The 15034-nt window shown below is 37.9% G+C and overlaps 1 protein-coding gene across 2 annotated transcripts in view; it reads left to right on the top strand.

Moving 5' to 3' along the window:
- The window catches only part of BTLA (B and T lymphocyte associated), a 34462-nt gene extending 19659 nt beyond the window's left edge, over positions 1-14803 (top strand). The window contains exons 2-5 of one of the 2 annotated variants that reach the window (XM_005674919.3): positions 715-1038; positions 6384-6524; positions 8010-8056; positions 12690-14803. In XM_005674919.3, the coding sequence (XP_005674976.1) occupies positions 715-1038; positions 6384-6524; positions 8010-8056; positions 12690-12965 (788 nt within the window). In that variant the 3' untranslated portion in view covers positions 12966-14803. The remainder of the gene's footprint in view (positions 1-714; positions 1039-6383; positions 6525-8009; positions 8057-12689) is intronic. The other variant, XM_005674920.3, reaches the window with a different exon arrangement.

Raw genomic sequence — 15034 nt, 5'->3', positions numbered from 1 at the left:
ATAGAGTAATGGACTCTAGTATGAGTTTAAATCTTGATTATTTTAATTATTAGAATATAACTTTAGGTAAGGTCTTTATTACCTCAGTTTCCTTATGCAGAAAACAAGATTCATAATAATACAATATATTATTTTGTTGTGAGGATTAAATGACTAAAATATGTAGTATGTTTTAAACAGCCTCTGGAATATAAGTAACAAGAAGTTATTATTATTTGCTACTATTGGAATAGCTTCCCTTGTGGCTCAGCTGGTAAAGAATATGCCTGCAATGCAGGAGACCTGGGTTCAATCCCTGGGTTGGGAAGATCCCCTGGAGAAGGAAAAGGGTACCCACTCCAGTATTCTGGCCTAGAGAATTCCATGGAGATTTCCATTACTGAGTGACTCTCACATTGGAGTAGCTACATGATAATAAAATAAACCTAATTAGAATAAAATATAATTTTATAATAATAAACTGTTAACATTTTAGAAATTGAGGAAATCATTGAACAATTGAGAAAATTGCTTAATTTTTTTTAACAAATATTTATTATGTATCTACTATGTGTCACAGCAGACACTCTGCTAGTAAGGGTTAATATACTGTAAAATGTTATCTGAGAAAATTATAAAATCATGTGTAATAAATCTTTCACAGAAACTGTTGAGGTGGCAAATATTTAGTCCTTCCAAAACAGAATTGATTTTAATTTTGCTTTTTTCTTCCAGGAGACAAGTCATGTGATATAAGACTTTACATTAAGAAATATTCCATGTATGTTGTATCATCAGGGGACCCATTTGAACTGGAATGCCCTATGAAATATTGTGCTAATAGACCTGCTGTGACCTGGTGCAAGCTTGAAGGAAACAATTGTTTACATCTTGGTGACAGACTTCAGGGGTCTATGGGTTGGGAAGAAAGGAAGCTTATTTCAGTTTTTATTTTGCATTTTAATCAAGTGCTTGCTAGTGACAGTGGGTCATACCGCTGTTTTGTGAACTCTTCATCTGGATTCATTGAAAGCCACTCAGTTACCATTAATGTGACAGGTGAGTTCTAGATATCAAGACTATCTAATTTTTTTTTTGGTCATGTTTTAAGAAAAAGAGGGCTCAGATTCTCAAGTGGTTATGTTAGACATTGAACTCATGTTAAATCATAAATTGTGATGTGTGGTCACATACGTGTCTGTGTGTTTTGGAATGAGACAGTGAAGAGTAGAGAAAAATATATAATAAAATTTTTGGTCTTGCCTCTAGGGGACATAACATTTATTTGATAAGTCTAAAATTTTATCACAGAATCATGAGAAAAATTGCAGTGAATATCAAATTTAATAGTAGACAGCTTTTTACTTTTTGCCCTTTAAATTTTTTTCTTATATTTATCAGTTCTTGACTTTTTGATAATAAATCCTTGACCTTATGTTTGTGTTGCTCAGACAATTACACCCTTGTTAATAGTTCACAGCTTGCACAGAGGGCAATCAGCACACAAACAATCTGACTCCTTGATGAGTTTTGAGAATAGTCATGGGTTTCGCTGCCTCCCAATCCCTCCTCAGAGGCCCTCAATAGGCTCAACAACAGAGAAAGGACAGGTTATGTTGGGCCAAACTGTGTTGAATAAAACATGAAAAACAAATAGAGAAAAGCAGAAGACAGTAAAACATAGTTGGTCTATGAAAATTCCACAGCTAATATCATTGGGCTTCCCACATAACTCAGTTGGTAAAGCATCTGCTTGCAATATAGGAGACCTGGGTTCAATTCTTGGGTCGGGAGGTTCCCCTGGAGAAGCAAATGGCAACCCACTCCAATATTCTTGCCTGGAGAATCTCAAGGACAAAGGAGCCCAATATCATACTCAATGATAAAAAATTGAAAGCTTTCCCCTCAAGAACAGGAACAAGACAAAGATGTCTACTTTTGCCATTTCTATTCAGTATTGAACTGGAGGTTCTAGCCAGAGCAAGTAGGTAAGAAAAATAAAAGACATCTATTAATAACTTGGAAAGGAAGAAGTGAAACTATCTCTTTTCACAGATGACAGGATTTTAAATATTAGAAAATCCTTAAAAATCTGCACAAACCATTATACTAGATCCAATAAATGAATTCAACAAATTTGTATTATGAACACAGACAGTGACAGTTTTACTTCTTCCTTTCCAATCTGAATTCCTTTTATTTCTGTTCCTGTCTGATTGCTATGGTTAGGACTTCCAGTAGTGCATTAGATAAAATTGGTGAGAATCGGCATCCTTGTCTTGTGTCTGATCTTAGAGGAAATGTTTTTAGCTTTCCTCAAATTGATTACAATGTTAGCTGTGGGCTTGTCATATATAGCCTTTATTGTGTTGAGGTGTATTTCCTCTGTACCCACTTTGCAGACAGTTTTTATCATGAGTGAACACTGAATTTTATAAAAGCTTTCCCGGTACCTATTGAAATGAGCATATGGTTTTTATTCTTCAATTTGTTAATCTGGTATATCATAGTGACTGATTTGCAGATATTGAACCATCCTTGCATCCGTGGGATAAATCCCACTTGGTCATGGTATATGATCCTTTTAGTGTATTATTGGTTTCTGTTTGCTATTATTTTTGTGAGGATTTTTCCATCTATGTTTATCATTAATGTTTGCCTGTAGTTTTCTCTTTTTTTATGATATCTTTGTTTTCTTTGCACCAGGATCATTCACCATGATTTTTACATGTATGTCCATCAGGAATATTGCCCTAAAATACTCTTTTCTTGTAGTTTTTGTGATTTTCTATCAGGATATTACTAGCCTGGTAAAATAAGTCCAGAAGCTTTTCTTCCTCTTCAATTTTTGGGAATAGTTTGAGAAGGATAGAGATTAAGTCAGAGCTGAAATTAAGATCTACATTGTCTCCCTTGAGGCCCTAACTTCAGAGGGAAGGGAGGCAGCATTCCCTCCTAAACTTTATGTCCCGAGGGGATGACTGGAGAATAGTGTGAATGGTGAAGTAGTGAGAGGGGACATCTACGAGCAGTGTAGGAGACATGAAGGGCATTTTGAGTTCCTTCTCAAGATTTCTATTCTAATTTCCTACTCTCTCACCTTCTTATCATTCCCTTTTTATCACATTGATGATTCGTGCTCCTGAGCCCAGTAGAAATTCTCCAAGACTGTGCTTTGACTTTCTACTCTTGTCTGTCAACAGCCTTCCACTCTGTAATTGGTTCCCTCCTGGAGCTTCATGATCAGCTCAGACCTTCACTATCTTCCTTCTAAAGATTCCAATTAGTTGTATGAACTACTTGTCTTTTAATTATCCCCTCTTTTGGTTCATTTCAGCCAAAAATCTTCCTGACATACTTAGGCTTCTTTCATAATGCCATTCTTTAGTTGAGTCCCCTGCAGAGCGTTCTCAGTGCTTACACTATTGGGCTGACACCAATCTGCCTCCACCTATCAAAATTCTACCCCTCCTGTCAAGCCCGACTCATTTTCTAATTCTATATGAAGTTGTCTATGTTTATCCTAGAGAAAGTGACTTCTCTTTCCTAGTAATTTTTGTGTTATTTAAGGTCTTTGCCTCTCATTTATCACAGATTTCCTTGTACCATAGATATGTAGGGAAATGTCTTTTATCCCATGAGGGGTTATGATACACTGGCAAGCAGGAACTATGTCATATTTCTTTGGATCATCCTTGCTTCCTTTACAATAGTCAAATGACTCATTTAGAAATTGTCTTTGAATTGGGTGTGGATTTTCCTTTTGTGAAGTGATTAAGACAAACATAGCAAGAAGAGTGTCAAAGAAAAATTATTTTCTTTCTGTATCAGGGAGTACTCAATGAACTGAGCATGATGTAAGGAGAAAAATATACTCTGAAATTATATTTCAGGACCATGTTTTCGGTAAATAAATTTTGGAGCTATGATATAAAATCTTTCATTTTTTCCCTTGAAGTATCTTTCTTATGGAGTATTGGAACTTTTCCTGTTTTTGTGCCTGACTCTGCTTTGCTTTTTATGTTCAAGTTAAAAATCAGTGAGTTGCCTGGTGGCTCAGATGGTAGAGTCTGCCTAAAATGCAGGAGACCCAGTTCGATCCCTGGGTCGATTAGCCCTTGTGAAAGCAGGATTGTGACAGAGTCCAGGTTTGGATGCTTATCCAATTGTTATCCAGGAAAGCGATTATCTCCCAGAAGAAAGAAAAGCAGTTTGCAAAGTCTCGGGAGGAAAGTCAACAGAACAGTCTCTGAAACATACACTGGCCTGCAACTCTGTTCTCTCCAATCTGCCTTTGGTCAATCACTCCCTGATTAGGAGCTTCACAAAGGCAGATGGTGATGATTTTAGCAGGAGAGTGGGGGTGCAGGAGTGGGCAGAAGGTGAGAAGCACTATCTTTTCTTCAGAATTAGTTCCCACCACATCATCAAAAGCCTTCTTTCCTCATAGCATTCATTCTATACTCCCCTGGAGCACCTGCTGAATGTATATCTTGTTATTCCAAGTGCCAAAAGAAGTCCTATAGGCTGAATTGGTTCCTTATACTTATGGAGGTGGAAAGAGGGAGTCAAAGCAGACAGAGAAAGGTTCGGTTGTATTTATACAGTCTCTCTTTAAAAAAAAAAAGTTTTATTTTGTATTGGGGTATAGCTGATTAACAATATTGTGATAGTTTCAGGTGAACAGCAAAGGGACTCAGCTATACATATACACGTATCCACTCTCCCTCAAACTCCCCTCCCATCCAGGCTGCCACATAACATTGAGCAGAGTTCCACGTACTATACACATTTTGGTTTTCCGTTTTAAGTGTAGCAGTGTTTTATAGTCTTTCTTTAAGACTCAAAATAAACCCAGGGACTTTTGTCCATGAACTTGAAGTGATGATCTACACATTTTCCAAACTGCCTTTCAGCTGAATTATTGAATTCTCTGTTAGTATGTAAATACAGATGTCTTCCCAGAGACTACCTCTGATTTTGGACAAAACTGAGTAGAACATTCGTTGTTTTCACAACCAATTTCATTTCTTTATCTTGTTTTTCTGTTTCAGAACGGACTCAAAATAATTCAGAGCATCCTCTTATAAGTAAGTATCAAACTTGCCAAATAAAATCAAGGAAATAGATTGTTATGTGGTTGGAAAGTAATACAGGTTCCATCTTCTTCATTGAGTGGATTTGTTTGTACTAAGTTATCTGTTGTGGGAAATAGTCCTGTGCTCCTATCCATTCCCCTCCCCCAGACAGCTAAATTTGTCCCTGTTTGTAATAAGCTGGCTGCTCGCCCAAACTAAATAGCAGCTGCCACATGAACAAGACAGTATTTGTTACCACTCAATTACCAAACTACTTCATGCCCAGATCCAGTAGCTCCTGACCACATCTACCCCAAAACCAAGCATATGAGGGAGGAATGTATAACTAGGTTAATATATCTAAAAATAAAGCCTTCCTGAACAAACAAAATTGAGCACAAGTACAAAGTTAAAAGATTTATGATGAATTCTGATATTTTCTATTTTGTTATCTTTCATTTTTTGGCTTCATTTGTTATCTGTTAAGTTGTCGCACGACCCACTAGTAAGTTACAACCTATCATGGAAAAACAGGGCCTTAATGCACATTGTGTGTGTCTGTGTGTGTTAGTCGCTCAGTTGTGTCCAACTCTTTGCAACCCCATGGATTGTAGCCCACCAGGCTCCTCTGCCCATGGGATTCTCCAGACAAGAGTACGGAGTGGGTTGCCATTTCCTTCTCCATAACGCACATTAACATTGATCAATAATAATGGGAACCAGTTGTATGCCCATAGAAGCATATCTGGAGATACCAAAGATATTTGAAGTTAATAAAAGTATTTGTAAATATCAGGGTTAATGAGACAACTCAAAGCATTAAAGGAACTTCAATTTTGTTTCAAAAACATGTTGGCTTGAGTCCCAGTAACTGCCATTTACTAGCTGTTGGATTTCTGGCAAGTCTTGGGACAATTACTCTTCTCAGAACAAGTGACTGGATTAAAAAATATATATACTCCTTACTTTTCTTCTCCTCTGTTTGTTGTTTTCTGTTTACTTTTCTTAAGTGATCATTTTGAAAATTGAACAAGACATTGTAAATGAAAGGGCATGGTGAAATACTTTCTGAGAGCTGTTATGGATAGTGTTTTACAGGCGATTAGCCCTAGCAGAATTGAAAGATAAATTATAGCCACTCACATACACTCAGCATTAAAGCAAGAGGTTGGGGAGAGGACTAAGTCCTGGGGTTCTTGGGAGAAACCTCTTAAAAGAGAAATAGAGGCATCAGCTAGAACTCCATTCAAGTTCTGACAGTTCAGAGGGTGTTACTTCATTTGTCTCATATTTTCTAACCATCTTGAGTATTAACGAACATTTCAGATACAAAGAATGCCTCAAGACCGCTCTCCAAGGAAGAGATGGTAGACCGACAATGGATCCTTTATAGTTTGCTTCCTTTGGGGGCTTTACCTCTGCTTATTACCTGTTTCTACCTATTCTGCTGCCTTAGAAGGCACCGAGGTGAGTTCCGTCTTCTCTCTGCTGCTCTGTGCCACACATTTGAGGTTCATTTACAGTGGCTGATAGATTTTTAGTTAGTTTCAGGTGGTTTTTCCCACAATATTCTACTATAAACCATGGACAGTAATGTCATGGGGAATAACTCATCTTTCCACTGGAAAGCCAAATGGATAAATTCAGATTTCCTCTAGTCTTAAAGAGGCATGCTCACCACAACAAAGGCTTGTGGTGAGGAGGTAATATTGCTGGGACTTATTCATTCTACTTGGGTCCATCATAGGAGGAATTCTTCTAACATTCAGGGTGTTGAAAAGGAGGTTGAAATAATTTCATAGATCAACATATGTGCATTGAATTAGTTTGTTTGGTCCTGTTTTCCACAGTCATATCACATTATGCCAGTCATCCACACCCCAGTCTAAATGAAAACCCAACATCCCCAAAGGAAATTCTTATGTCTGTGCTGACTGTCGCGATCATAAACAGAGGCTTGAACTGAATCCCTACCCAACAATAATGCATTTGAAAAACGTGGTTGACTATGATCAGAGAGGTGATATTTTGAAAACAATTACTTTCTATTTCTGTAAGAATTCACTTAAGATCATTAGCAAACACTTAAACACGTCAGAGAGAAGGATATGACGAATTCTGGTCTAGCTGGGGTCGAAACCAGGTCACTCCTCTCTCTCTTTCCTTTTTCCCCCTCAGTCATCTTGTCTAATTCCTTTTTCCACAGCAGCAGCCACAGTGTAGCTATAGAAACTAAGCTGGACAGAGCAGTCCTTATTGCTGCCACAAGAGAAAGCTTTGTCTGAGCAAAAGTGCTCTTGGTGTTTTGTGGTGAGGACTTCTGGAGCCTGGAACCTTCTCAGGATGCTGAGAGACTCCTCTGTGACTCCAACTCCACTTCTGCATCACCAAGGCTCTTTCAATGCCCCCCCGCCCCCCACCTCCAGTTTCCACCACCTTTCTTGAGGTAGCTGGAGCTTCAGGGAAAAAAGCAAGGATAAATCTTTTGATTTACCACATTCAAAGTGAACTAGGCCAGAGGAGATCCCAGCTGTCTAGGTGACAGGACAGCTGGGAGTGTGGCATTACATACAGGATGTCCCCAGAAAAAAGATTCCCAGGTTTTTAAGGTGCTGGGCTAGGTCCTGTGCCCTCCTCTTGGCTATGCCATAGGCTCTTCTGGAATGGGAAGTGAAGAACCAAAGAACAAAATGGACAGCACGAATTCTCACAAACAGAGGTTTCTGTGTCATGATGGACATAGCAAATAAAGAAGCCCAAACTAATAATAATGCTGTAGATGGTGTACACGTGGGTGAGTTTGTGTGGGGACTGAATTTCAACCTAGCAATCTGATTCTAGAATCCGTATTCTTAAATGACCCTAACTTACAAGGAATTGAGGAAGAATTTTATTTTGCGCTGTTCTTTACCTCTTTTGGTTTTTTATTTTATTTTTCTTTTTGAATTGCAGGGAGACAAAAGAAGCTTTCTAATTCAACAGGAAGGGATACCAACCTGGTATGTTTAATGGTATATAACACAACCTGTGTTATACCATGCTAATATTTATATATTTTAAAAAATTTAATTGAGTCTGTGTAACACCATGTGCCAAGCACTATTCTAAATGCTATATGCATTTACTTACTTTTAAAATGTGTTTATTTTACATTTACTTTAGTTGGTAGCAAAGATTCTTCCAGATTGTTGTTTAGTTGCTAAGTCACGTCCAACTCTTTTGCAACCCCATGGACTATAGCCCACCAGGCTCCTTTCTCCATAGGATTTCCTAGGCAAGAATACTGCAGTGGGTTGTTATTTCCTTCTCCAAGGGATCTTCCAGACCAAGGGATTGAACCTGTGTCTCCTGCATTGGCAGGCAAATTCTTTACCACTGAGCCACCTGGGAAGCTCTTCCTTGAGATTAGCAAATCTCATAAGTGAGTCTTATTAGGCATAGAAGGCAGTGTAGAACCTAAGCAGAAAAGTCAGAGTCTGAACTATACAACATTGACTCTGTTCTCAACCTGTTATGTGACTTCAGTCTATTGATTTCTTCTCACAAAAGTGCCTTAAGTGTTTCCAGAAGGGTTGTTGTTCAGTTACTAAGTCGTGTCCGTCTCTCTGTAGCCCCATGATCTACAGCAGGCCAGGCTTCCCTGCTCTTCACTATCTCCTGCAGGTGGGAGTAAATAAAAGAATGAATCACAAATAACCTCACAAAATCAAGTATGATTTCTTAATGAGTCATACCAGCAGATAAAGAAGTATGACAATAGGTCTAGTTACTATGCAAAATCACTCATAATGCGTGTGTGTTCATTAAGGAGGAGACCTGTTAGACAAAGCAAAAGGTTCTTCAGAAGCAGAGCAGTTTCCCCACAAGTTCTTGGAATATCAGTTTAGACCTTCCCTTTGGCTTCAATGTTCTGTAAAGACTGGAGCTCAAAATAGAATGCAAAATGAAGCAACGTATTTCTGGAAAAATATTTTATGTACCTCTGATTAAAGACAGATAGTCATAAACAAGGTACCACAAAAAGAATTTGTGTGGGTGTTTCCATTAGGCGTATTAATAAAGGTGTATTCAACATCTTAAAATTTCCAGAAATGCCAGAGGCAGATATAACCAATAGTTCTATATATAATATTAAATGGTACTCAGCATTCCCCACCAGGTAGCTTAACATTAAATAAAAGTAAATAAATTCAGATTAAGAACCTTGTGTGAAATTTTTAGTATTATTGTGTTGGGTGCTAATGTTTTGTTTCTTCACATAGGGAAATTTTCTTAAATGTGATTTCCTTTCTTTCTACAGTGAACAACAACAAACTACACTCTGTTACAATGAGCCCTAAAAGCTATGACAGCGTTTAAAACAATGATCTAGGGGCTTCCCTGGTTCCTTAACCAGTCCAGTGGTTAAGATTCCGAACTTCCATTGCAGGGGCCTTGGGTTTTATCCCTGGTCAGGGTACTAATATCAATCATGCTTTGGCAAGGTAAAAAAAAATCTAAATAATTTACTAGGCAAGTAAAGCCCAGGTTGGCCAGAATATAGTTACATTTCTTTCTGTGTAAACTGGATGAATTATTTATGATTTTCAGTTGAACTCAAGAGGGGGTTTTTCTATGTGTATAATTATCAGGGAATTTTGTTTTATGATCTTCATGTATTTCGTAGGAATTCAGAGTTTTGCCCCATTTGAGTTATCAAGCATTTCAGAAAATAATCAAAGAGATACTGTATTAGATCTTTGAGACACAAATTTTGTTAAGAGGGAATTATACGTGAACCAGTGGAATAGAAATCCAAAGTAGAGAAAGGATAATATAAAACATACTTTTAAAAGTCAAAATTTTAATCCTATTCCAGGATGTCCTTAGAGGATATGAAAGTACTTGTTTAGTAAAAATAAATGAATTACATATTTTCTGAAGTGCTTTACAGAATGTGGAGTGCTATACAAATATAGAATAAGACAGCTGCTTCAGTTTTGCCATCTCTACCCACCACACCATGGTGCACCAGCCTTGTGGCACCCACCCACTTTGATCAGGTGCCAGAGAATAGGTTCAGCCACCATGTTTTCTTTTACCTAATTACTCTAACAAAGTTTTCCATGGAAACTAGCCATCTTTTGGGATGGGGGGCAGGTAATTGAGTTGACAAACTACATAGATTGAAAAATACAACAGAGACCTTGTTGATATGTTAAAGATTTATGGCTAGTTATGAGAGGGTAAGAACTCCGGGAGTTGGTGATGGACAGGGAGGCCTGGCGTGCTGCAATTCATGCGGTCGCAAAGAGTCAGACATGACTCAATGACTGAACTGAACAGGCAGGAAGGCCCCGGGTCTCCAAATGGAGGAAATAGGCTGCAAGCATCAGACATTTTTTTATCTCTCTCTTAAGTGGCAGAAGGAAACAAACTAGTGATATACTTTTCCCCCTTCTCTATACAAATTTAAAAAGAGGTTTTTCTTAAAATACTGTGTTGCCATAATGACACCTGGTTCCACTTGAACTGAACTTTTCTCAAATTTTGAGCTAACCAATACATTTTTCTCATGGAAATATTTGTCTTAAGCTATGTTATATGCTATGCATCTACCCCAGACTCTGTCTTCAAGTCAGTTCTCCTAAAGGCTCAGAACTGGCTTGACAAACCAGTATGTTATACTCATACATGTTCTCTTAATCCATGTAAACAAAACCATTTGTATGGTAATCTGCTTTTCTTCAAGATTCAAATCTATCATAATATGGCCCAGGATGACTCCCCTGGTGCCAAGATTATCTCAAAATGCATCTTGTGGGTGAGGAGCCGAGTGCCATTCTCTGAGTTTTGAGACATTCCTTTCTCTCATTAACAGACTGATAGTAACTGTATAACACAGCTGCAGACTAGCAGGCGGGTATTCTTTCTACCCCCTTCTGATGTCTATGTCAGAAGCTCTCTCTATCTCTTTTATACTTTAATAAAACTTTATTACACAAAAGCTCTGAGCCATCAAGCCTCATCTCTGGCCCTGGGCTGAATTCTTCTCCTCCAGAGGCCAAGAATCCTGGTGTCTTTCATGGTTCAGCAACAAACTTTCAGTTATTAGGTCACATGACAGTCTTCTTCTCCAGAGCTCCTCCAGAAACTTCAGTAAGGCTTCTTTGAGACACTTTCCATCTGAGTCAAGAGACAAAGAAGCTTAAATGAATCTTGCTTCTTTCAATCATTCAGCCTCGGTGTTATTTCCTAGGCAGCTAAGCCATCGGAGGGAGGCAGTATACTCAGCATTTAACACTTCATTTGTCAGAACCGAGTTAGACATGTTTGCATGGTGTGTGTGTGTGGGTGTGTGTTAGTTACTTGGTCAAAACTGACTCTTTGAGATCCCATGGACTATAGCCAGCCAAGCTCTTCTGTCCATGGAATTCTCCAGGCAAGAATACTGGAATGGGCTGCCATTCCCTTCTCCAGGGATCAAACCAGGCTCCCTCTGCATTGCAGGCAGTTTCTTTACCACTGAGCCACCAGTATAGAACTCTGTATACATCACAAAGTGGATGACAAAAGAGCAGGTAAGGCATATAGGTTATCAGGTTAGGCATATCAGGTAATGGGCCTGATACCGCAAAGAAATTAGGCCAAACCTCAAGAACATAAATTGACTGGTAATACTGGGATTTAGAAAATTGAAATAACAAGTCTTAGCATTGACGTGGTATCTTCATTTTTTACCAGCTGGATCCCTTGTATAGGTAGAAATAGCTAACAAATAACTGAAAAAAGTTTTTAAAAAAATCAGGTTTCAGTACTTTTAGTTTACATAAGTTCACATCTTTCTTGAAAACTTTAAGATATTTGACTCAATTTGGAAGTGTAAGAATATCCTTGTGGTGGAAATAACAACTGGAATATTTTTACAACTTTTTCTAAGCTTTGTCCACCCACATCAAACTGACAGCAGCTTCCAGTCCCAGGTTTCAAATCATAATAATATATCTTGGTTAATATTTATTCTTCATAGTATTTATTCTTTTTGTCCCTTAGAGAGTAACTGTTCTGCTTTATCTTTAATTGTTTTATCCTAAACTGTGTTAATGCTATACATTATATTACACATCTCCTAATGTTCTGAAGGGATATTTTATGCTTTTCTTATTAATTTGATGTGTGGTTTCCATTTCAAAGAGGGGCCAAAAAGGGTTCTGTGAACTCAAAAATTACTGTAAATAAAAGGGAGCTGAAACCCAGTTCTATGTGACAACCTAGAAGGTTGGGATGGGGTGGGAGATGGGAGGGAGGTTCAAGAGGATTGGGACATATGTTTCCTTATAGCTGACTCATGTTGATGTATGGCAGAAAACTTCACAGTATTGTAAAGCAATTATCCTCCAATTAAAAATAAGTAATTTTTTTTAAGCACAAAATAACTCTTTCAGAAGAACATAGTGGTCTTTAAGCCTTTCACCCTTTAATAAGTGAGAATCTGCTTTAAGGAGTGATGTCAACACCTGCAATAAAGAATAGATTATTTCTCTCCATGTATAAACACTCAATTTAGCCTATACTCATAGTTTCCTAGTGGATACGCACTATCACATCCTTAAGTCGTAATTAGAGAAATCTTTTTTTCTCTCTCTCTTTTAGGTTGATGTCCCCCAATTCTTTAAGAGTGAGCCAACTGAAGTCAACATCACGGAAAGTTCCCAAACATTGCATTTGGAAACTGGAATTTATGATAACGACCCCTGGTTTAGGGTCCGGAGAGAGTCTGGGGTTTATTTTAACCTAAGCCTGGAAGAAAACAAACAGGGCATTGTTTATGCTTCCCTGAAGCATTCGGTCATTGGAATGAACCCAAGACAGGCAACAAATGTGCAAGAAGCACCTACAGAGTATGCAACCATATGTGTGAGGAGTTAAATCTGGTCCTGATCTCCCACCAGTGATCAGCAACTGATCCGTCAGTCAGCACTACTACTGAAGACCAACAGAAAGTCAAACAATGGTCCTTGGCTTGAGAAGTTTCACTTTCAGGAGGTTCACCTTGCTGCTTGGGTCTTAAACATCCACAGGACGAATGACTAAAATTTCTCCCAGAAACTTTTTTGGGAACTTTTTATGTTTATAGCCTTGGGCAGTAAAATCTTTTTTCCAAAGCCAAATGATGTCATTTTTAGACATCATTTTTAGACCCAGCTACATTTAACCTGATACACAAGCTCAATATTTTCTTTGGGACTACAGAGAATGTAGGACAGAAAGGTTTAGATTCTCTAGATCATTTCACTACATACTCTTGTAAAAGAAGTCCCAATTCAGATAACTAAACATAAATACGGTGATGATTGTGTGTTTGTTTCCAGTCTTTCATAATAAGAAAATTTTATCAATCTAATATTGGTATTTCTTAAATGTAAAGGAGAAATAATTTTAAACTTGATGATATAAGAAAAGAATGGAAAGAATAAATGATGCAATAAAGATGTGGAATATACCAACTGGATACAGGGTACATGTTCCCCATGCCTGACAAGCAAATGCTTATATCGATCCTGTTAGATTACTAAGCAAATAGAGGTAGTAAATATAGCAATTAATGTATGATGCATTTGTAAAGTGACTGTGAGTGGGTAACATAGACTAATATATATGAATGTGACATAATGCTACTGAGTTATTACATTGGGACAAAAGTAATTGCAGTTTTGAACTGTGAATTTTGAATCATTATAACTAGGTTCAAAGACATCTTTATTAGTCAGAATAGGAGCCATTACAATCAACACGTTTTTGCCAACAAGAAATAAGTTTGTTTATTCCTGTAGCACAAAATTCATACTTCAGGATTTGACAACTCTTGGAAAGGATTTTCTGCCTACTGCTGGTTGTGGAAGCATTTTCCCTGCAAAATATTGTCCAGATGCTTGAAGAAGTGGTAGTCAGTTGGCGAGAGGTCAGGTGAATATGGCAGATGAAGTGAAATTTCATAGCCCAGTGCATTCAACTTTTGAAATGCTGGGTGTGCGACATGTGCTTAGGCATTGTCATTGAGAAGAATTGGGTCCTTTCTGTTGACCAGTGCTGGCTACAGGAGTTGCAGTTTTCTGTGCATTTCATTGATTTGCTGAACATACTTCCCAGATACAATGGTTTTGCCAGGACTCAGAAATCTGTAGTGGATCAGACCAGCAGCAGGCCACCAAACAGTAACCATGACTTTTTTTTTTTTTGGTGCAAGTTTAGCTTTGGGAAGTGCTTTAGAGCTTCTTCTTCATCCAACCACTGAGCAGGTCATTGCTGGCTGTCATATAAAATCCAGTTTCTGTTGCACGTCACAATCTGATTGAGACAGTTCTCAATCGTTAACATTTTGTTATTGTTGCACAGAGTAAGAGAAGACGACTCTTCAAAATAATGATTTTTTTTTAATTTGCAGCCTGCTTATGAGGCACTGACTTATAGAGCATTGTCACCTTTCCAATTTGCTTCAAATGCCAAGTGACCATAGAATGGTCGACATTGAGTTCTTTGGCAACTTCTCCTGTAGCTGTAAGAGTATCAGCTTCAATGCTTGCTCTCAATTGGTCGTTGTCAACTTCCAACGGCCAGCCACTATACTCATCTTCAAGGCTCTTGTCTCCTTTGCAAAACTTCTTGAATCACCACTGCACTGTACATTTGCTACCAGTTCCTGGGCCAAATGCATTGTTGATATTGTGAGTTGTCTCTGCTGCTTTACGTCCTATTTGAACTCGAATAAAAAGATCTCATGAATTTGCTTTTTGTATAGCATCATTTTTGTAGTCTAACATAAATATAAAATAAATAACAAGTAATAAATCCATAGCAGAAAAACACAAAGAAAGAAATGCACATTAAAATGATGTATAACATAACCATATTTATTTAAGAATATATTCCAATATCAAAGACCAAAGTTCAACAGTGCAAAGCTGCCATTTCTTTTGCACCAACCTATGGATTTCACA

The sequence above is a fragment of the Capra hircus genome, chromosome 1, assembly GCF_001704415.2.
Source record: "Capra hircus breed San Clemente chromosome 1, ASM170441v1, whole genome shotgun sequence".
Taxonomy (NCBI): domain Eukaryota; kingdom Metazoa; phylum Chordata; class Mammalia; order Artiodactyla; family Bovidae; genus Capra; species Capra hircus.
This window is presented reverse-complemented; position numbering and strand designations above follow the sequence as displayed.